The sequence below is a fragment of the Euleptes europaea genome, chromosome 9 (assembly GCF_029931775.1).
Source record: "Euleptes europaea isolate rEulEur1 chromosome 9, rEulEur1.hap1, whole genome shotgun sequence".
Lineage (NCBI taxonomy): Eukaryota > Metazoa > Chordata > Lepidosauria > Squamata > Sphaerodactylidae > Euleptes > Euleptes europaea.
In genome coordinates, this window is record NC_079320.1 from 47,903,081 (window position 1) to 47,927,405 (window position 24,325).

The following is a 24,325-nucleotide window of genomic DNA, read 5'->3' on the forward strand; positions in this document are numbered from 1 at the left end:
TGTTTGGATTTATTGAACAGCGACGTTCCTTTTAATTAACCCTGGGTCAGCAAGCAGTTTTCACACTCAGTAAATGTTATGGTGGCCCTGACCTGGATGGCCCAGGCTAGCCTGATCTTGTCAGATCTCAGAAGCCAAGCAGGGTCAGCCCTGGTTAGTATTTGGATGGGAGACCACCAAGGAATACCAGGGGTTGCTGTGCAGTGGAAGGCACTGGCAAACCACCTCTGTAAGCCTCTTGCCTTGAAAACCCCATAAGGGGTCACCATAAGTCGGCTGCGACTTGACGGCACTTTACACACACACATAAATGTTGTGGTGAGAAGGAATATTTCAATCTCTGCGGGCAACATCTACGTTACTTTGTACTATACTAGCTTAAGGGCAAGGACTAAGGTGGATAACACCTTAGACACTAAACCAATAATATTGATGGTGATTACTGATTCCTTGGAACTCACAGAAACTCTTGACAGCTTAAAGACTGTAAGCATCAATAATGCTGTTCGTAATTACCTTAGGCAAGTAAGAGAAGGGCATATTTATTGTGGATGAAACGGCACTCTACCAGTCATAGATACCCTGTTTGTTTCACAGCACTTCTGAATCTGATAGGGATGCCAGCCTCCAGGTGGGACCTGAGGATCCCCTGGATTGAGAGCTCACCTAGAGAAAATGGATGCTTTGGAGGGTGGACTCTATGGCATTGTACCCCACTGAGGTCCCCGTCCTACCCAGTCTCCATCCCCTAATCTCCAAGAGTTTCCTAACCTGGATCTGGCATTCCTACCCGCCCACAGCACCCCCACCGGTGGCCATTGGGCCCTGTCAACCCAAGGATCTGAGGTGTGGAACAATAATTCAAAAAGAAACAAAAATTACCCAAGTGTATTTAATTCAAAAGTTTACACAAAGTGAAAATACAAAGGATTGTTATGATGATTCACAAAATGGGATGGTTGCATCACAATATATTCAAAATTCACCAAATCTATCTGTGTGATATTGTGTACTAGTAAGTAAGAAACACAATCATTACCATGTTTGGAACTTTGTCCATGTCTATTCTATGAAACAAATTAAGCATTTTATATTTCTACATTTAAATGGATTTTTTTTTTTTGCACTGCCACATTTTCCATTGTAAGCTAAACTTCCCTCAATAAGAAAAGCAGAAGAAAATCTCCTTTCTCCCAAAGTTAAATGTTGCTTTACTCAGAATAGGTCCACTGAAGTGAGATCACACTGCCCTAATCACTCCGGTTACTGATTTGAAATAAATGTGTCTGTATTGATAAAATGTTACAGATTATTCTGATCACAGCTGCTTTGATTAAACTATATATTTTCTAGTATTCCCATCCAAACGTTAGTCTGGCAAAGGGCAGAAAAAGAAGAACCCAAAGACTGTCCATTCTTTGAAACTTTCCACCAGAACCACCCCTCCTCTTTCTCTCTCACTCTCTCTTTCGGGGTTGGATAGTGTATTCACATGCCTCTGTTCACAGTATGAGAGAGAGGGGGGGGGGGAGAGATTGCAAAGCAGAAAGAGAGAAGACGAAAGGAACGTAAACGGAAGCTTTCCACATACAGTGTTTGACCAGAAATAGAACTGTTGAGGTTCTGTGTGAAATCTGGGGGACAACATTAATTTCTTCATTTCACTGCTGTGAGAGATGCCATCTAGCTGCTTATTCTACCTGTTCTTAGCCATTGGAGCAAATTGTAAGTATTATTACTGTGACTTAAAGAGGTATATGGCAAACTTCACTAAATGATTTCTTTTTCATTAACCTCTGTGATATATATAAAAAGATTGTGGCTATTTGCTGCCAAATTCCTGATATTTTGATACATTGACATTACAGATGTTTCAGAAATGCAAACATCAGGTATCTTTGTTTGGCAATTGTTATTCTCTAGGTTGTCAACATAAGACATGATTTTAATGATGTGCAACTTTATACTCAGAATTCATGAAGGTAATCTATTACAAATAGCCCTTTTGACAGACTGTGGAGGAGCATTCAGATCTCAGTGCTTTCCTTAAGCTGCTAAATGATTTCACCGTGGTAGCTTTCAGTTTATTCTGTGTTTCAGAAGAAATTTTTGATAGTTTCTTTGGAATATTCAAAGAGGCATGTATTTCCAGTTGGTTAAACTTTCATTGTAGGATTGTCAAGTTTCCAGCTGATCACTTTTGTATGACCCCACTGACTTCAATAGTCATTTAAGGGAAAGTTAAATGTTCCCTTACAGTGCAGTCCTAAGCAGAGTTACACCTTTCTAAGTCCACTTAAGTCAATAGGCTTAGAAGGGTGTAACTGCTTAGGATTTCACCGCTAGGAATATAAACCAAACGTGTTTCATAACAACAGTGTGTTTTTGGTTGGGGTACGTTTCAACTATAGCTGTAACTCTATACAAGTGAGTTTAGAAAAATAAAACATAAAATTAGTCAGTGACAAAACGAACTGCTGGAGCTTTTAATACACCATTTGGGCTATAAACATATGTAGTACAGATATGCTTACTGGTAGTATGCCAAATAAGAACAGATCATGTTAGTATGTTATATAAAACAAAGGAAAGGTAGAAAAAATATTTGAATGAACTGAAGTTATCTTGTAATAAGCAGACAGCTTCAAAAGTTCCAAGGAACATGCTGGTCTATTCTACACAGCCCCAACAAGTATCTAGTCAAGTTTGTTATGAATGCATCTCTCATAAGGTACACCTTGGTTCCTTCTCTGGTTTTGTTATGGTATGTTTGGTATGTTTCAATTGTTGTTGTCTGTATTCTGTAATGGGAGTCTATTCTGTGTACTGAAAGGATCTGCTGAGTGTGGTTTAGCATATACAAAAGAGGGAGCTTGTTCAGACATAAATTTGGAAAGCAGGAAACATGAGCCCCTTATGCTTCCTGATTCCCCCACATCTCGTAACAGGTCTTAACAGGTCATCAAGGTAATTATATCTTCAACTCTCTTCAATTTCGGAAGCACATACTGCCCCTAACCAATACTTTGTTCCCAGTGTCTCATCAGCTGCTGAAGTCAATCTTTGAAATATTAGGTGTTTCTAAATCTGCTCATTGGGTTGATCCCATGATTCGTTAGCAGAAGCTGCTATAAGTTATCTATCTTCCCGGCTTTCTCATCCCCCATCAGCCATTTTTGACCCCTAGAGTGTTTATTCCTGGAGATGCAGGATTCAGATGGAGTAATAAGCATATAGGCTGGGAAGCTGCAGCAGCAATGACACTCCTTCCCATCTCTTACACGTGTGGAACTTCACTGAGGGAAGAGGAAGAAGGGAACAGTTTTGCCCCCTTCACCCTCCTTACTGCAGCCTTTTTACCCCCATGGCTATTATTCCACATGGTAATGAGACCCCGTGACTACAGGAGTAATGACTACAGGAGACTTACACAACTTTAAGACTGACAATGAGGAAACTGAAATTGTTGAAGACTTTCTATTCCTTGGCTCCATCATCAACCAAAAGAGAGACTGCAACCAAGAAATCAGAAGGAGACTGAGACTGAAAAGGGCAGCCATGAAAGAGCTAAAAATGATTCTTAAGTGTAAGGATGTGTCATTGGCCAACAAGATCAAGTTAATTCATGCCATTGTATTCCCTATTACTATGTATAGGTGTGAAAGCTGGACATTGAAGAAAGCTGATAGGAAGAAAGTAGATTCTTTTGAAATGTGGTGTTGGAGGAGAGTGTTACGGATACCGTGGATGGCCAAAAAAACAAATCAGTGGGTTATACATCAAATCAAGCCTGAACTGACCCTAGAAGCTAAAATGACTAAACTATTGTATTTTGGTCACATTATGAGAAGACAAGAGTCACTGGAGAAGACAATCATGATTGGAAAAGTTGAGGGCAGCAGGAAAAGTAGAAGACCCAACAAGAGATGGATTGACTCAATAAAGGAAGCCACAGCCCTCAGTTTGCAAGATCTGAGCAAGGCTGTCAAAGATAGGACATTTTGGAGGGCTTTGATTCATAGGGTCTCCATGAGTCAGAAGCGACTTGATGGCACTTAACACACACACACACACACACACTGAGTCCCCAGGATTATACTCTCCAAAGGTCAGAAATAGGTGCTGGACAGAGGGGAAAGCTGGGGAGACTGCAGCCCTTGCACAGGATCCAACCCATTCAGTTTTCAGAGGCATACAAAAAGCTAGTCACTGGTCAAGCATTCAGAGTATGGGACATTTCCTGCTGCAAGATGGGGAATGGAAACTTCCTTACAATATAATAATGTATAGAGTTACTCCAGTCTAACCTGGAGTACATGGGTTTCGACTGGGCTAACTCTGTATAGGATTGCACTGTCATAAGAAAGGCCATACTGGATCAGACAAAGGTCCATCAAGTCCAGCAGTCTGTTCACACAGTGGCCAATCAGGTGCCTCTAGGAAGCCCACAAACAACTGCAGCAGCATTATCCTACCTGTGTTCCCCAACACCTAATATAATAGGCATGCTCCTCTGATCTTGTCAGATAAATTTTAAATGAACCAGGTTGCTTGACTTAATCTGAAGGATAGAAAGGCACACGTCTGTCTCAAGGATCTTGGTAGTCAAGGCTGTCCCTGGTTATGTCCCTGCTTGGGATAGCATGTCATTCAAAATGAAAGCAATACATTAAAAAGGAAGTTTCCTGGCATGTACAGATTTTCCTTCAAATTCAGTAAATGTTTTGAAATTGCTAGAGATGAAATGTGTACCATACAGCTAGGGTCAAACAACTAGAAAATGAGAAAGGACAAAAGAAAGACACAAAAGTATTTTAAATATTTTTTAAAAATATATTAGTGATTGTGTTGATAATAACAACCATGTGCATTATGGAGGTAGCAAAAAAAGTAAAATGCACCACTGACTCAATGGAAGTCAGTAATCAAATTCATAATCGCTTCACAGTTCTCATTGTTCTATGAATAAAATTAAGGAGGAGCATGATGTTGTAAGTCACTTTGGGTTCTCATTGTGAGAAAAGTGGGGAATAAATAAAGAGTATCCATGAAATTAGTACATGCAGTCCTGTAGAATGGAAATCAGATAACTGATAGAAGGGTTTTAGGCTGAAGTCCAAAACATGCTCACATGCGAATAAATAAATTTGGGGAGGGGCTGTGGCTCAGTGGTAGAGCCTCTGCTTGGCATGCAGAAGGTCCCAAGTTCAAGCCCTGGCATCTCCAGTTAAAGGGACTAGGCAAGTAGGTGATGGGAAAGACCCCTGCCTGAGACCCTGGAGAGCTGCTGCCGGTCTGAGTAGACAATACTGACTTCGATGGACCAAGGGTCTGATTCAGTATACGGCAGCTTCATGAGTTCAATATGGGCAGTAACAGACTCTCAGAATGCTGTAATAATGATATTTAAACTGTGAGGGAAATACCATTGATAATACTTGGAATAGAAGAAAACCAGATGGGATTAATTAGCTCTGGTATCTAATTTGGTGTGAGACTTGGCATTTTTTCTGTGAAAAATGTGACCTGATTTGGCTGGATTTCTAATGTCTGGTTCATTTGATCTGACTGGCTCCCTATTTCTAGGGTCAAACCCCCCATTCTCAAGCAGATGGTTTGTTTGTGTGTTTTGAATTATTTTGCAGCAGTAGCTTCAACCCTAACTCCTTGTCCTGCTAAGTGCTGCAAACGAAGTTGAATACACACGAACACCCATGGACACATGCAGCTGCCTTATCTGAATCAGACCATTGGTCCATTGAGTCAGTATTGTCTACTCAGATTGGCAGCGGCTCTCCAGGATCTCAGGCAAAGGTCTACTACCTGGTTCTTAATTGGAGATGCCAGGGATTGAACCTGGGACCATCAGTATGATAAGCAGATGCTCTACTACCAAGCTACGCCCCCTCCCTGATTAGTAGTAAGCTTTTAAAAAGCATTTCCTAATTCCTCTTAGATGATCCTCTGGGGTGTGAAGTATCCCTATATTTTTCCTCAGTCTAATTAACTATTCGATGCTTGACGGAGGATAGTTTAAATTACCCTTTCTTTGTATAAGCAGCAGAGACCACATCAGTTTCTCTGAGTGGTTGTTACAAGCCTAGTATTATATCGCCATGTCTAATACAGACTGGCCCAGTTCCAACATAAAGTTTCTGGCCATTTCTTTTTCTTATAAGATCATTTTCTATTCCTTTCCCTAGATTTAAAAGCCATTGGCTATTCATCTATCATTTCACACTTTAAAAAAAAAGGGTGGGGGGAGATGAAAATTATTTTTTCTTGTCACTATAGAGAGGCATCTGTCTATTAAAGGGCTAGATCTCCAAAACTCAGCAGTCTCAGCTACAGCAAAATGTTGAAGGTGAAAGGGTGTCATTGAGTAAAGCCCTGTCCTAATTGGCTGACCAAATTTCTGAGAACCAATTGCGTTCCATGCCATATTTGAAGTTAGTGGGGCCGGGGGAAATTGATCCACAGCATGATCTGCAGTGAATGCCTCTTGCCTAAAAAGCAGCTCATGTTTTTCTACTTTTTTATGCTTTGGGTACTTTTACAGCGCATTCCTGAGCTTTAAGGGTGAAAGCCCTTAGGAGGCCAGGAAGGCGCTGTGTTGGCATTAGGGGCCCCCGCGCCAGCGTTCAGGCTTCTTATGCCAGCGTTAGTGGCCCCAACACCAACGGGGCCTTCGGCAGGCATCCCACCGGTGTAAAGGGCTGCACCAGCGTTCCGGGGGGCGTTCCGGCATCCCAGGTGGTGCTCCCAGGGCAGGCTAGGGGAAGGAGCTGCCATTAGGTGAAAAGCCCAAATTAAAATTTAAAAAGCCTTTAAAAGGCTTTTTTTTTTTTTTTTTTAGTTTTCAGTGCAGGGGAAACGGGTTAGGAGGTGCCACAGTGGCACCTCCTCCCCACCAATCTCCCACGCCGAAAGCTCAGGAATGCACAGTGAGAATATTCTTGCTTGCATGGTCAAATGGCATGCAAACTCTGCTTTCTTTTTAAATAAATCCAATGTTCATTTTAATTTCAGTTAAGTAAATGCGATCTGCTGTCTTGATTTTCCCTTCCCAACTGCTTTGACTTATGCATATCAAAATATTGAGTGTATTTCTAAAGAATTATAAGGCATTTCTGATGGCCTCCCATAATTAGATGTTGGAAAATTACTGCAGTTTTCCCATGCTTTGATTTTTTTGAGAGAAACAAGCTAAGACGAAAGGTCAAGAAAAAACCTCCTTGCCTCAATTTCCATGGGCGTTCAATTTTCATGTTCTGTGTCAAGACAAATTTCATCTTGTCCTGCAGCAATTACTAATATGGAAGACTCACCTTGCATATTTTTAACTTTCACAACACCTATTTTAAACAAAAAGATCTGTAAAATGCCATAGAGAAAATCATTATGGTTAATGAATTAAGCACAAGTATGAAAAGGATCATTTGGAAAGTTCATGGCTATACAAACTTTCATATTTCCTTACAACAACATTAAATTAAACATTAAATTTCATTTTGCTAATACTCTGTTCTCTTGAGATATATATGTTTTTTATAACCTGCAGAAAAGTTATTTTATAGTTCTTTTAAAAAATTAGGGAAAGTACACTAAAAAAAAGTGCAATAAATCCTGTAGCTTTTTTGGGGGAGGATTCCTAATCATCATGGAAGAGGAAAACACATGTGTAGTAGAAGTAAGATCTGTATGGAAGAGAGAAAGGCCCAACGGAAAGATGCTACATTGTGTGTGTATGTGATTTTGTTGTCACGTCACAGCTGACTTATGGTGACCCCATAGGGCTTTCAAGGCAAGAGACATTCGGAGGTGGTTTGCCATTGCCTGCCTCCACGTGGACTGAGGGAGTTCTAAGAGAATTGTGAATGACCCAAGGTCACCTAGCAGGCTTCATGTGGAGGGGTGGGGAATCGAACCCCATTCTCCAGATTAAAGTCCGATGCTCTTAACTACTATATCACAATGGCTCGAGGATTAACTGAAAGATGCAACATTAGTTTACTTAAATTCTATTTCAGAATAAAATCTTGCTTTAAAACATGCCAGAGGAAGGTAAGCAAAACCTTTCCCATTGGTTGCAGAAATGCAACCAAAAACCCAAATCTCATTCCTGTGGTTTAATCAGAACTACACCTCTGGAACTTAAAATAAAAACAGTGATAGATAAAGCAAGAGAAAACAACTACTAATATTGGTAGATAAAATACATGGTATAATCAGGAAACTTATCTAAAATTCTGCAATCAACTTGGGCTATGGTTGAGTCCTTTGGAATAGAATGATTGGTGAATCATATTGTCAGTGAGAGGTGTACCTCTTATATCCCTGAAACCAAAAGGGCTAGATAATTGAGGGTGTTTTTTTTTAATGAAAACTGAGAGAATGCTTATCTAGGTCAGTGTTCCTGCTTGTCCTTTCCCTTTTTTGAATTCATGTGTATTTGATAAGTGCCATGTTATTTTACTGCTTGTAGAGTCTAGAAGAATTGTAACTGAAAACAGAGAAATTCAAATACCTTCATAAGGTCATTCTAAATTCTGAAGTATGGGGCTGACTTCAGGAAAGAAGTTAGATGAACAGAAAATACATCTTTTACCTCCCTTCCTTATTTTCACATATAGTTTTCGTTGTGTTATGAGACCATAAGGAGACAAATGACCAGCTCATTCTTCTGGGCTTCTTGAACGTCTGTAACAAAAGTTGTCATATTAAAAGTCATATAGAAACAAGTGATCAGTTGCAAGTTATCCATTAGCACATACCTTTAAATATTTGCTTTGTTCTAAATTTGCCCTGCAATCCTCATGATCATCCAAAAAATTGAGTTATCCATCCCCCTTCAGCTTAATGGACTGTTATTGCTAGTCTTTTTAGCACAACATTGCAAAATTGTATGGCAGACATGCTGTCTTTGTTTACCAGTTTATCTACAGTATTGTAGTGCTGCAAACTAATTATGAAAACTAGGATCACGTGGGAGCTAAGAAAGAGCTAAGAATAAAATCAGCGGTAGGACTTTCAGATATTTAGAATCGTAACTAAAGTCAACTGGTATGATGACCTGGGGACAACAGAGGAAACTGAAAAACATGGATTGGATCCCAAAGATATTCTCTTCCTCCCCTGTCCTACTGCAGCCTGCTTATTCACCCAAAGTGCTGCAAATCAGAGGCCCACAATGGTAGGGGGAAATGGGTGAAGATCACTCCTCTTCTATTAGTGGCGATCATTATCAGGATCCAAGCCTCAATTTTGTTAGTGAAGGCTTCATTAGAGTCATAGGCTGCTTCAAGCTGCCCCCAATGAACTAGAAAAGGACATAAGCTTTCGTTTAGTGCTGCTGCAGCAGGAGAAGCTAGTGTCTTCCCCTCTACCCCTTCCCCCTGCAATGTAGTATCACTACTGACAAGGATGCATCTCTTGGTAAAAACTTGGCCGTTTGGTTTGGTGTGCACATGCTCTAAAAGTCAGGATGGGGCATGTTGCTGAAAGTCACAAATAACCAAGGAACTGGGTTTTATATATAGGATGCCAATAATGACCAGAACTGACATTAATGGCATTTGGACAGAGATGAGGAAAGTTGTGTAGATCCATGACTTATTTTGGGGTTAAGTAACATATCGCCTGTAAGTAAAATTTTCATCTCATTGTCTTCTTGCTTAAATGCCTCCCTGTCCCCCCCCCCCCCCACATACACAATTTATTTTACTGGTATGTTTCTAGGTATAATAAATTCTCAATATGGCCAAATCTGTGGATACTTAAACCCAGAGACTGGAGCCATGAACAGAGAGGACTGTTATTTCTACAAACCTGGAAAAGTCCCAGGTTTGTAGAAAAATCTGAAATATTTTTTTTAAAAAGCATTGAAAGGTTAACCCTCTCCCCATAGAAACAGCACCTACAGTTTTAAGAAATAAATGCCCGCTCAGTGGCTTTTGTATGGGTAGCTAGGCAACAACAGTATTGCCAGCCTTCAAGCCCACTGTTCAACAACAGCCATGGAATGAGAGTCAGTGTGGTGTAGTGGTTAGAATTTCAGATTAGGATCTAGGATGCCAAGGTTCAAATCACCACTCGGATATGGAAGCTCACTTGGTAACTTTTGGGCCAGTTATACATGCTCAGCTGTTATCTCACAGAGCTGTTTCGAAGATAAAATGGAGGAGAGGAGAATGATGTAAGCTGCTTTGTCCTCATTGTAGATAAAGGCGGGGTGTAAATGAAGTAAATAAATAGTAAACACAGCTGAAGATGGAGGCAGATAAAGATAGGTTGGCTGGTGAGTGAGAAAAAGAGAAGGAAGCAGGGAAAGAGGAGAAGCTATGGTGCTTTTCAGTGAAGGGAAATAATTGGGGAAGGGAAAAATAAGACACCCTACAGTTTCCCCTGCTTGGTACTTCTGATAATTCATAGTTTTTCCTATTGATCACCTCAGAATTAGGTACTATTGATTGCACACAGGGTAAATTGCTATTTACAAAACAATCTCACTGTGCCTTATTTCTTGACAAATATGTAGATAAACCTTGTTAGAGAAAAAGCAAGCTTTAGCTGATTGATATTTTTCATGCTTCCTGGCATCAAATGTAACTTCATGGAAAAGGCACAAAGGATGCCTTTCGGAAAATGTTTGCTCTCCCTTCTGTTTATGATCTTAACAAATGTCCTTCTACTATTCATTCCTTTGGGGGTGGCGGATGATTTCTTAACTACTTAAATTGTCTGTTTTTTTAATGCATTTTTTAAAGCCTGCATCCTTATATAGACAACAAATAAATTCCACTCCAGAACAAGTGATTTGAAATTTATGATGGCTATTATCACAACAGTCTGGTGATAAACATTATGCCACGATTGAAGCTATTACTCTTTAATACAGACCCATTACCTAAACGATCTTGATCCATTTTCATTCACAGTTTGCCCAGGAGCAGACGAAGAGTAAGCAGGCGGTCAAACACAAGAGCAGAAAGGCAGCATAGGATGGAAGGCATGCAGCCCAAGAAACAGATGACAAGCACTGAGGGGAGGATTCAGATTACTTTCATTGGCAACAAGTTGCTAAAAGGGAAGAAAAGAAGCAAGAGCTGGGAGGTTGTCTAGGCTAATAGCAAATTATTGGTTTACCCTCATTCTTTCTCACCAGGAGGGCTTGGGGTGTCGTACTGATGCCCCTTCCTAAATTGCCAAGGCCCAGGGCATGCTTTGTTTGAGTAGGTTCTGCTCCTTGCCTACAGAGAAGAGCAGAGAAACTGAAGGGTTGGTGCTAGCAATCTTGGTGGCAGAGACTCTTGCTTCTCCCCCACCTACATTGCTACACTGCTGCCGCCTCAGCCATGGAAAAAAAGTGGAAGGGCCTTAAGCCCCCTCCATTTTTTCTAACTTAAGGGACTTATGTAACTTATGTAACTTTAAGAATGAGAAACCACCCCTAGAATAACAACAGTCACAGTGTGTTTAGAGAGAAGAGACAGATGTTTACACACCTTTATTTTGTAACCTTGCTCGATCCACTGCTGTGCAGGATATGTGTATGAACCTTTTTTAAAAATAAATTTATTATTTTGAATGCTGGAAGTTTTTTCTTCTGTAACCATCATAAGCCCCACTTGAGCACATCACTAAAAGGGTACTAAGGGTAGAGAGGTAGTTGGTCTGGGTGTGTTTTATTTATTTATAAATACATAATACATATTTTTATTGTGCATTTTTAGGTCAATAGCACGACTGACTGGGCATGGTTTAATAAGATATTGACAATTTATCTGCACTTTTGATATTTTAACTCTATATATTGTATTTATGGTTTTTGGATTGCTTTTTATGGGAACAGTTGTATTTATAAAATTTTGTAAGCAGACCACTGAACAAGATAATACATCAAAAAGTGTTTGTTCATTTATGGTATATAATAGGGATTTTCCTCGGACTATAGATACTTTGTTTATTTAATAAAGGATATTTAATTTGTTTAGATTATATTGATGTCAAAGAATAGATTTAATTTTTACTTTTATTTTTGCTCCTCAGCCTTTTCGGTTTGTTTAATTTGTATGTTGGTTGAAGGTTTACCCCCTTCTTTTTTTTTGTACCTTTAAATTAAGATACATGTAATGTAACAAAGTCAAATTAACTTTAGATCCCAAAGTGTAATCAGTATGTGGTGTGAAACTCAGGATGGGAGGAGAAAACATCTCTATTCTATTTGGCTGCCCATCAGGAACTTGATAAGCTTCCTTGTTTGCTTGGAATGGCAAGGAAGGGCAAATCACTGCAAATATCATACAGGAAATGAATGCAACAGATTAACTTAAAATATGCAGGTAGTAATATGGTTGTAATTCAATTATTTGAACCATTCAATAAAGAAACATAAATGTTGACAATCTTTGTTTAAGTAATGCATAGTCTCTTTCTCCCTCCTTCTCCCCTTGATCTCTCTCTTTAGCTATCCATGCTACTTCTAGAAGCCCTGATTTTGGATATGGTGTGACATGTTCTCTTGGCTATTTCCCTTGTGGAAATATCACAAAGTGTTTGCCTCAGTTTCTCCACTGCAATGGGCAAGATGACTGTGGGAATCAAGCAGATGAAGAAAACTGTGGTAAGTTACCTTGGCACTACATCATAATTCATATTTTATAAGAGCCATTTTAACAGGCCATTTTCTAATGTTGTTGGATTAGTATGACTGTAAAATCAGTTAATCAGTTTCTTGCTTAGAGGAGGTGTCAACTCTTTTGATATATTTTCATACATTTTTTTTTACTTAGTGACATCATTTACAATATAGGTGACTTATAATGCTATTCTGAGCAGAGCTACACCTTTCTAAGTATTCTTAGGATCAAAGCCTTACTTTTATGGTAATTAACCTTATTGATTAAAGTGGTACTTAACTCCAAGTAGACCTGCTTTGGATTGCTCCCTAAAGACAGTCACAAAACCAATCACCATAAAGCCATAGGAGTTTTGACCCTAAATGGAAACTATAAGACTACTTATGGAAATACTTATTCTATTGTAAATGCATACTGCTGTGTCTGCACTGGTTGCCTATCTGTTTCTGAACCCGATTCAGTTTGCTACTTATCACCTTTAAATTCCTTCATGGCTTGTAACCCTCGGATCTCTCAAACCACAGCTCCCAGTATACACCTATGTGCCAGTTATGCGCCTCCCACAGTCTTTTCCTGGTTATACTCTCATGTAGGCATTAGTTAGGTTATGGCTGTACTCTGTGGTAGGTTCATTCCCCTGCATTGGCCTCTGGACTTGCCAAGTTCAGGAAAGCATGTAAGACTATTTTGGTCAAGAGGGCATTTTATGAATAGTAAACTGGTTGTTTTAACTATGTGTATTGGTTTCTCTCTCTCTCTCTCTCTCTCGCTCTCTCTTGCTCTCTCTCGCTCTCAACCTACCTCCCTCTCCCTCCCCCCCCCCTTGTTGGAATCCCGGCTTTATGCATGGACAAACATACAAATATATGTATTTGTTTATTATGCATTCCAATTAATGAGTGGCTCAGGCAGAGTTTGCAGTTGCAATCCTGGCCTCCTCCCAATATGTGTCCTCACATTAATCATGAAGTATGATCAAGACTTTGGAGTAGGGTTGCCAGGTCCCCCCCAGTCACTGGCAGGGAATTGGGGGGGGGGGTAGGGTTGCCAGATACAGGTTGGGAAACTCCTGGAGATCTGTGGATGGAGCCTGGAGAAGACAGGGACCTCAGTAGGATATGATACCTTAGAGTCAATCCTCCAAAGAATCCATTTTCTCTAGCGGAATTGATCTCTGTAGTCTGGAGATGAGCTGTAATTCCAGGGGATCCCAGGTTCCAGTTGGAGTCTGGTACCCCTAATTTGCGGAAGAAAAGAGGGGAATGAAACCCAACCTAAACACAAAAGCTGGGTACCCGGGGTTGGGTGAGAGGAATATTTATGTAAGTCTATGTGGAAATATTACAAATATAATTTATTAAAAGTGCTATACAAAATTTAAAAATCTTTAAAAGCATTAAAATAGCACAATGGCCAAACTTAAGGTTGATATCTGTAACCACAAACCCAAATGCGTTTAGGTCTCTAAGGCCTTCATCAGTGGTTAGTTAAAACCTTTTCTAAAATCTGCACACATATATAGAAATACAATTATGTGAACCAATACACATACAAAATACAAACAGTTTAAAACCCAACCAGGTAAGTGAATATGTTGTAAAGTTTATTCTCAATTATTCTTGCACAAGCAGAAATACAAGTAGGGATACAACAGGTTGGATATCTGCTTCGCCAGGTTGATATCTGCACACAAAATATACGAGAGACTTATACAAACCAGTACTACAACAAAAACCCAATATACCAGTTGTTTGAATAATTGAGAATAAACCTTGCAACATATTCACAAGCAGAAATTTTGTACTGTATCCAACCTGTTGTATCCCTACTTGTATTTCTGCTTGTGCAAGATATTATGCAACCAATGTTGGGCACCCTAATATTTAGGGAGGAAAGTGCTAGATGTTCAAGTAGATCTTGTATATGTGGAACTGGACTAAATCCATTTATGTTCCCACTTGTACATCACTGGATCCAAACATCGCCTGTAGGTTTTGTTGATTTCATTGTTATAACAGTGGACAGTCACTTCACTATTGGAAAAAAAATTATGGTATTTCTCTGCCATAAGATCTGGAAATAACTTTTTAAAATTTAGTGTTGGTATGAAGTGTAAGGTGGACATAAAGATCTAGAGGCAGCCCATAAATGGCCTATTTTTTCTGTATTTATGGAAGCCTGATTTTCTTGATCTAAAATTCATTTGAAGAAAACACAACTGCACAGACAAGTAATTTAGATGAATATCTGCCAAGCTATAATAGCTATGTTATAGTTCATTACCTATCTAAACACAGGTATAACAACCACAAAATACTTTATATTCACTATTTTAAATTTCTTTATGAGTAAAAAGAAATACACAACATTTTAAAATGCAAAGACAATGGGGTGCAGAAAACTGAAGAGTTTGAGATTCTAAAAAACTTCTTTATTGTTGAAAGTGAATGGGGCTTATTCCTATTTTTAAGCGTAACAAGATATAAGAATGACACCTTGATCTATATAGTATATCACTTTTCTGGCATGCAGTTAACATACCCAAAGGGTCCAAACATTGAGCACATTAGCCTGTGTCATCAGGGCTCCCTACAGTTTTTAGTAACACATCTGAATTAATGTTACCTTGAAGTGGCCAGGTGGGGACATAGCTCTGTAAGCAACTGCCAAACTCTTAATCTTTGTTTACACATTTACGTATCTTTAAATTCCTTCATATAAGGCAAGCCCTGACCTAGGTAACCCAGGCTAGCCCAATGTCGTCATATCCAGAAGCTAAGCAGACCAGAAGCTAAGGAGGCCACCAAGTAATAGGCAGCATTCCTGCTGCATAGTAGCCACTGGGGGCTGACTTGTACTGGCGATATGGTATAAGGAAAAGGATTAACCCCTCCCCACCACACGCACACAAACATTTCCACTTTCCAAGGTTGCTTTTAAGGTAAAGACATTTGTGTGTTGGCAGCCGCTGCACCAATTCCTTTGTGCACTCTGACATGCCCATATTGGTGCTGTTCATGAGGATCCTTCATTCGTTCAATTTTGTCGTCATGCCCCATTATTTTGGAGTAGCATTTTCATTAACACCCTGTGCTTGGAAGGCAGTTATTTGTTTATCTTGCACCTTTTTGTAATATCTTGTATCCTGTAGGTGCTTTTATACATACAGAATAATAATGATTCTAACATTGCTTTCATATAATTGGTATTAGGTGATAACAATGGATGGTCTCAGCAGCTGGATAAATATTTTGCCATTTACAATGAAAGGATGTCTCAATATGCCTTTGAAGTGAAAACCCACGAATGCTGTGAGTAGCACAAATAATACGTTGCCTAACTACAGAATGTTTAAATACAAAAGATGCTTAGAAATGTACCTCCCTACAGTAGCATGTGCAAGTTTTTCACATTCCAATGCAGAGTGACACAGAATGAAATATAATTTCAGTACAGCTGTGTAATTCCATTTTAGAAGGAGACTGTAGCTAAAAATTAATTTAAGCCATATTGTTCAACTGAACCATGCGTCGTCTTAATAGGCTTGCCAGGTCTCCCCTCTCCACTGGCAGGAGGTTTTTGGGGCAGGGCTGGGATGGCAATCCTGCGCAGCCATGTCTGACGCACATACATCACTTCTTGGTTTACGTAGTTGGGGGGGTGTTGAGGGCTAAAGCATCCCATCGTGATGTGGTGTGTCCAGGGGTAAACCCAGAAGTGAAGTAATTGCATTGCGCATGGCCACACACATGTGCGATCACCGCTCCGGACAGCCCGGGGAATTGGCAGGCAATTGCCCGCCGGAACCAGCAACCTGGCAACCCTACTTCTTAAGGGAATATGGGCAATGAATTTGAACCCAGGGTTGCCACTCTGCCCCAATACACAGGTTTGCTCTTGTTGTGGCAGCCTCTGGATTACCTAGTATTCAATACACAATGATTTCTAACAACTGTTTGAAATATAGTGGCGCTAAGTTGGAGGAGCTAGAAATCCAGGGAAGTGGAAGCCATTTTGGCGGAGGATCACGTGCTGCCTGCCTGAAGAGATAGAGCTGTCATACAATCAGTTTTTCAGCAGATACAGAAAGGTTGCACCAAACATCATTGGATTTACATCTATTGTTACACCCTAGCGATCATTTGTAACTAGATTGGTTTGTCCATACAACAAAATACAGTGGTGGGGACAGTGGGATTTGAGGATGGACCTCAGAAGGGTATAATGGCATAGACTCCAACCTCCAAAGCATCCATTTCCTCCATGGGAACTAGGGTTACCAACCTCCAGGTGGGGGCTGAAGACCACCAGGAATTACAACTGATCTCCAGATGACAGAGATCAGTTGTCATCTGGAGAAAATGTCTGCTATGGAGTGTGGAGTCTATGGCATTATACCCCACTGAGGTCACTTTTCTCCCCAAATATCGCCTCCCAAGGCTCCACCCCCAAATCTCCAGGAATTTCCCAATGTGGAGCAGGCAAACCAAAAGGAAGCAGGAAAAAAGGGAGAGGGTATGGGTGCTTTCAGGACAGAGAAAGAGGAAATTGTGGATAAGGGGGAAATGAGATGCCTCCTGCAAGTCCTTGTAGGTTCCCATTTTTATGTTAATATAAGCAAAACATTTTTATACAGCTAGACGGTTATTTTCGAATTGGTTGTGCTAAAGGTAGGGTAAGATACTAGCAGAGCCAGAAGGGGGGGAAACCCCAACAATGTTTATATTCATATTCCATATTGGTCTCGCACATAGCCCTTCAAGCCTGTGGTAAATATTCATCAGAGGTGGTTAGAATGTTGAATGACTGAGGTTTGAACACCCATTCTGCCAGGGAAGCTTGCTGGGCCAGGCACACAGTCTCAGCCTAATCTACTTCATAGGGTTGTTGTGAGGATAAAATAGAAGAGAGGATAACAATATAAACTGCTTTTGGTCTCCCAGTGAGGAGAAAGGCCAGGTATAAATGAAGTAACTCTAAATAAACATAATGGACTTCATTTAGGGGAGATAAGACTCCGCTCCTGACTTATTTCATAGCCTTGAGTATCTCTTTAAGCATAACTTTAAGCATAACCATCTTCTTTATGAAAGGCTGAACTAGGCTTCCTTTGCAGAAGTTGATAGCTAAACATTATTTGCATAAGTAATTGTTAACTGTATTTAGTCAGAGTTTTTCTCTTATTGTCAGGATAAAAGAGGGGAACACATATGCTGTCCCGAGTGCCTTGAAAAAAGGGCAGGATATAAAATATATATTGTACAGAAAGGATGGGCAAGGATTAGGAAAAATCACATAAACCATGTTTACCCCAGTTTCAGTTCTACATGATGGTGAACAAGGATATAAATATTTTTCCGTTACAATGGGCATCTTACTGTGTAATGAAGTATGACTTTATTATAATTGATGCTTTCATTCCATATGTTCTTCTTGTCTTTCCACATCATCACTCCAATACTACTACATCTGTGATATTCTCTTTATCCAGTGGTTGATTCTGTGCCAACAGAATGTTTATGCCGAGGGCTAGAACTTGACTGTGATGGTGCCAATTTGAGCGCAATCCCTTCAGTCTCTTCAAATATCACTAAGATGTAAGTAAAGAAGCAGCAGCTTCTGGGTGTAATTTTAAACCTCCTTCTGCAGGCCATAATGTTATAAGCCAGTGGGTCTGCAGCCCCTAATCATTCTCCATGCCCTTTTGACCTTTACACCATATGATAGAGTTATTGTCTAGACCACTGGTTCCCAACCAGGGGTCCGTGGACCCCCAGGGGTCCGCGAGAACTAAATTAAGGTCTGCGAAACAAAGTTATAAACCCATAATAAATTAATATTTTCAATTAAAAGTTCTCTATTATAAAAATATATATTCAAATATTATTCTGAGTTTAATGTTTAACTAACACTTATGCTTAAAGTTTATTTTCAAATTCTCGGAATTTTTATTTTGAACCTTGGGGTCCCTGCACCGAACAAAAAAGTCCTAGTGGTCCCTGGTCAAAAAAAGGTTGGGAACCACTGGTCTAGACCGAATGAGATACAAGTCAGTTTAGTGTTTAAGCGCTCCTCTCTCTTTAAGCAGCTCCTGTTAGCACTCTTGCAACCAACCTGAAAGTGGGCATGAGTAGAGGGCTGGATCCAGCCTATCCAAGGCTACATTGTCAGTGGCAAGATTTGTTTCAATCCTTATATCCCTCCAACACTAGATATATGCTGCTCAAGATCAATTGATCAAGGAGCTTCTAAGGGATAAAAGGAAAGGATCCAGCCTACTTTTCCAAAGGGCCCCGTTGACCACCGAAAAGGCTGTGCTGGGGATCATGAAACCAGCATGGACAAAAGCCATATTGCAGGATGAGGGGATGTAACAAGTAAAGGAATTGGGTGAAAAAGCTGGCAGAATCCAATAAGCTGCTGTCACCAGAGACTTCTTATTCACTGCACACGGTTGACTGGCATGTGCTGTTTTGGAAAAGGGCAAAACCTTAATCAATGTCCGTATTGCAACTAAGATAATTTGTAATGTAATTTTTATTTTTGGGCTTTTAGTTGAGGCAGAAATGGAAAAGATGTTTCAAGGGTTCCCCCTAGAGATAACTACTGAGCACCACTCTGTGCTGGGAGGTAGAGGAAACATCTATGGAGGACCTGTGAGGTGGTGCTTCCAACACTTCCAGAAACATTTTTGCCCCAATTCAATTTATGATTCAGGAGCAGGCCACAAATCTAATATTACTCCATGCAGCCTTTTCCAGTACATACAGATGTGCAGACAAGTGCTGAGGCTGCTCCTTTGCATTTTAGCTTGTGACTTCTAAAGCCACATTGCACAAGTCACTGTGATCATAATTTTGCCAACACCTATAATTTACTACTTAAGTTAACAGAAGCCAGTGGAGGCTACACGTCCCGTTTCTTGCTAAGCCACTACCACTACATCTTTTTTCAGCTCCTCCCATCCAGCACCCTTTTAATTTCCCCACCACAGCTGGACACTCCTTATTATCAGCCATAACAGCTAAAAATACTGAGCTTCTGAATACCAAATGCTTGGTAGAAATAACCAGGGAACACTGTTGCCTTCATGCACTGTTTATGAGTTTTCCAGATATCTCCTCCCAATTAATTTCTGAATTAATTTCCCTATATACCTCTAGCTGACATCCAGAGTGCTGGGCAGAAGATTCCCCCCCCCCTCCAGCTATATAACAAATTGCTTCTGAAGCTCAGTTTCAAGATGGCTTGCTGATCCAGAAACAAGACACCTCAGCTTTCTTGTAAATAATTGCATGGTGGCTCAGATCCTAACTTCTTCCATCACTTGACCCCGTCACGATAGATGTCAAACTGAAGCTCTTCGCAGATGTCAAGACAAGAGTGCTAATGTGTAAAGCAGGGCAAAAACACCAAAACTCCAACTCTTGAGCAGATTTTTTGTTGCTTCTGACATTTTAATAGAGCTGAAATAAATCTTTGAGAGCTAAAACTAAATTATATTATATTCATAATGCCAACAATGCATTCCTAAACAGAGTTATTCCAACAGCGTAAGGCTGCTTAGAATTGCACTGTGAAAATCGTCATCTATGCTACCAGCATACAGAACATCCTAAGCCTTTGTAGGAGCTGCCTTTATTGCTAGACCTAAAAATTCCAAATCTACACTCAGAGTTGTTCATCAATGTGAAGGGGAACTGAAGGGGAATATCTGATTAGCTTCATGGGGAAATGACAGCTTTGAGTTAAGAATCAGTCCCAAATGTTGTACTGATTCTGGTCAAAGAATTTCCTGCCAGTCTCCAATCTTCCATCCTTAGGCCAGGTGCTTGAGCGAGCTGTTATTTCTGATCTTAGGGTTGCTAGGTCCTTCTTCGCCACTGGAGAGATGTTTTTGGGGCGTAGCCTGAGGAGGGCTGGGTTTGGGGAGGGGAGGGACGTCAATGCCATAGAGTCCAATTGCCAAAGCGGCCATTTCTCCAGGTGAACTGAACTCTATCAGCTGGAGATCAGTTGTAACAGCAGGAGATCTCCAGCTACTACCTGGAGGTTAGTAGTCAAAATTCGGCTGCAAGTGCTACTCGGGAGTTTATAATTCAAGGTGCAAGCACCAGCAAAAGTAAACCTAAAATAAGGTAACTACAATACAAAATTGCTCTTAAAATGTATATTAAAGATAAATATAGGCAAAAGAGCTCAATGCATATCATAATGCATATCATAATGCATGGACATGAAATTATGTTATGCATTGAGCACTTTTGCCTATATTTATCTTTGTGTAAAGCTTGTATGCTGTTACATTGAATTCACTTTGAACCTTTTGTAAATTTCCTGTTTGTTCAACCAAGGTTGTGCCTGTTAGTAATTACCTTTAATATACATTTTAAGAGCAATTTTGTATTGTAGTTACCTTATTTTAGGTTTACTTTTGCTGGTGCTTGCACCTTGAATTATAAACTACCTGGAGGTTGGCAACCCTATCTGATCTTCAGCAGCTCTTGGAAGAGACTGATTTTCCGGACCCATTCCTGTCTGGCTTCAGGCCAGAGTTTGGAACAGAAACTGCTTTGGTTTCCTTGGTTGATGACCTCTACCTAGGGTTGCAAGGTCCCTCTTCACTTCCAGCAGAAGATTTATGGGGTGGAGCCTGAGGAGGGTGGGGTTTGGGGAGGGATTTCAGTGCCATAGAATCCAATTATCAAAGCGGCCATTTTTCTCCAGGTTAACTGATCTCTATCGGCTGGAGATCAGTTGTAATAACAGGAGATCTCCAGCTAGTACCTGGTGGTTGGCAACCCTACCTCTACCGAGAACTAGACAGGGGGAGTGTGACTAGCAGAACTAGCAGGGGGACTGCTAGTTCTGCTGGATCTCTCAGCAGCCTTCATTACTATTGACCATAGTATCTTACTGAGCCACCTCTCGGCACTGGGATTTTAAGTTTTTATGTCTTTTATTTTATTTATTTGTCTATGTTGGTAGCAGCCTTGAGCTCCGTAAGGAAATAAATGTTTTAAATAATAAAATAATTACATCGTCTTCACCGTCAATATAATCTTTCAAGACTTACTCCATAGAAAAACATACACTAAGAACCCAGGAAGGTTTTTGTTAAACATCTGTATAGCCAAGGTTTTATTCTGTGGGATAATAATGTTCATGTGGGACAGTAACAGCACAGTCCTAAACAGTGACACCCTGCTAGGCCCATTGCCTTACTCTGCTTAGTATTGTGCTTTAAGTTTCCTGTTTTTGAGAACCTACATTTCATTCATTTATGCTCCTTTGCTTGTAGTGCAGAGGATGTACTGTGGGAGACCTGTTCCCATTATACAATAAGATAAAATAGATATTTGGAGAAATTCCATTCCTGAGTTCTTTGCCCAAATTATTTGCTATATTGTGAGGCCCTCTAGGGTTTGTGTTGGTTAAGTGCAGGGAAATTAAAGAAGTATTTTGCTTCTGGAAAATATCTTTGCCCATTTTTCCCCCTCTGTAGTGCTGCCTACATTCTCTCCTGGTCCAACAGAACATCATGGGTAATACTAGTTGTCAGGCATGGCTGGAATTGCATCTCTTGGGGGCGGGGGGCCAAGCGGTTGAACAAACTACAAATTGACATGAACATGAGCACAAACCATGTCAAATTTCTTAGTGTTTCTTCTTGTATACCTCTTGTAGTCCAACATGCAGAAATTTAGCAGGAGAAACCTTTCCTGGCTAGGAGAGAAAAGCAATTGGGGGGATTTTCCTGCTTAATTTGTGCATATCCAGCTGCAGTTCAAAGAACAGGAGTAGAGGCCATTTTTTAAAAAGCTGACAGCTCTGATATATATGGTGGTGGAAAGTGCGGTCAAGTCACTGCTGAAGGATAGCAACCTTGTAGGATTTTCAAGGCAAGAGAAAACAGAGGGGAAGGGCCATGGCTCAGTGGCAGAGCATGTGCTTGGCATGCAGAAGGTCCTACGGTAGGTTCAATCCCCGGCATCTCCAGTTAAAGGGAATAGGCAAGTAGGTGATGTGAAAGACCTCTGCCTGAGACCCTGGAGAGCCACTGCTGGTCTGACTAGACAATACTGACTTTGATGGACCAGGGGTCTGATTCAGTATAAGGCAGCTTTATGTGTTCATGTGTATTGCCTGCCTCTGCCTAGCAGCCCTATACTTCCTTGGTGGCCAACCATGCTTAGCTTCCAAGATCTGCTGAGAACAAGCTAGCCTGGGCCATCCAGGTCAGGACCTGACATGTACACCCACCTTAAATACTTGTTACCATTACAGTGAAAGTTAAGCCTGCTATATTGGGAAGTGGCTTGGTGAACAAGTTTATCCAGTAAACATATTGTTTATTACAGGTCCCTGAAAAGGAATCTTCTGAGAAAGCTTGTTGACAACAGTTTCAAGAAATATCAGGATCTTAAAAAATTGTAAGACGCTGTTTTAACTTCAAACTGTTGCTATGTCATTGTTTTATGGCACAGTGATTAAGAAAAGATCACATATAATTTTTTTTGCATAACTTGAACTATGGTTTGTTTAATTGTCTGATTCTACTTGCACATATTATTCTGTTTTCTGTTGGACAATTGCCCAACAATGAGAGGCATGCTAACTCTGTTTGCTGTCTGTTGAACTGATAGTCCAATCTTAAATTAACACTATCATTCCACCTACATGTAATCATAGCTGAAATTTCCAGGATACATTTGTCAAGATCTGGAGCCAGAAAGTCCTTATGTATACTAAAGTCTCTGCTTTGTCTTAAGTTTCCCTAAAACTCTATAAGCCAGTAGCGTTTCTATTAACCAATTGTATTTGTAGCCTCGTATTTCTTCCAATATTTCTCATTCAGATACCTTAATTTTTAGTAATGGAGCCCTATGGCGCAGAGTGATAAGCTGCAGTACTGCAGTCAAAACTCTGCTCGTGACCTGAGTTCAATCCCAACAGAAGTCGGTTTCAGGTAGCCGGCTCAAGGTTGACTCAGCTTTTCATCCTTCCGAGGTTGGTAAAATTGAGTATCCAGATTGCTGGGGGTAGAGTGTAGATGACTGGGGAAACCACTCCATAAACATAGTCTGCCTAGTAAAAGTCGTGAAGTGACATCACCCCATAGGTCAGTAATGATCTGCTGCTTGCACAGAGGACTACCTTTACCTTTAATTTCTAGTAAACTAATCCCTTAATATCTATCACTCAGTAAGCATGGCCGAGTGAGGATTAGAACCCAAGCCTCCCCAGTCCAACACTCTGTACACTAAACCATGCAGTGTTCCTGCTTCCTGATAATTTACTTAGTGATTTTAGGCGGGTCTTTATGTCCTAATTTACATCACAGGATTGTTGGGGAGATAAAATATATGCCATACTGAACTCGTTAGAGGAAGGGCAAAATTAAATAAAACAGATAGACAAAGAGAAAGGGGGGATAAAAATTACACCTAGAAAAACAATTGGCAAATCTACAGATGGTTAAGTGTTTTTGTTTGTTTATTTTTATTTTTTTTACTTTTAAGATCCTAAGGACATGAGATCCTAAGGACATGAGAATCTTCTCACTTGGTGTTTATTCTCTGGGGTTGGATTTGTTGCTGCTAGGCTGGGACAAAATTGTTGCTTGTACATGCTGTAACACAAGGCGGGAGGAGACAGACAACAGCTCATCCTCAGAATATATACCT

General features: G+C 40.3%; 1 protein-coding gene across 1 annotated transcript in view; it reads left to right on the forward strand.

Annotated features, from left to right (window-relative positions):
• The first annotated feature begins 1,581 nt into the window (after nt 1–1,581).
• Nucleotides 1,582–24,325, forward strand: part of RXFP1 (relaxin family peptide receptor 1) — a 35,820-nt gene continuing 13,076 nt past the window's right edge. Inside the window, exons 1-5 of the mRNA XM_056855247.1 lie at nt 1,582–1,725; nt 12,467–12,622; nt 15,851–15,949; nt 18,130–18,235; nt 23,000–23,071. Coding sequence (XP_056711225.1) covers nt 1,677–1,725; nt 12,467–12,622; nt 15,851–15,949; nt 18,130–18,235; nt 23,000–23,071 — 482 coding nt within the window. The 5' untranslated portion in view covers nt 1,582–1,676. The remainder of the gene's footprint in view (nt 1,726–12,466; nt 12,623–15,850; nt 15,950–18,129; nt 18,236–22,999; nt 23,072–24,325) is intronic.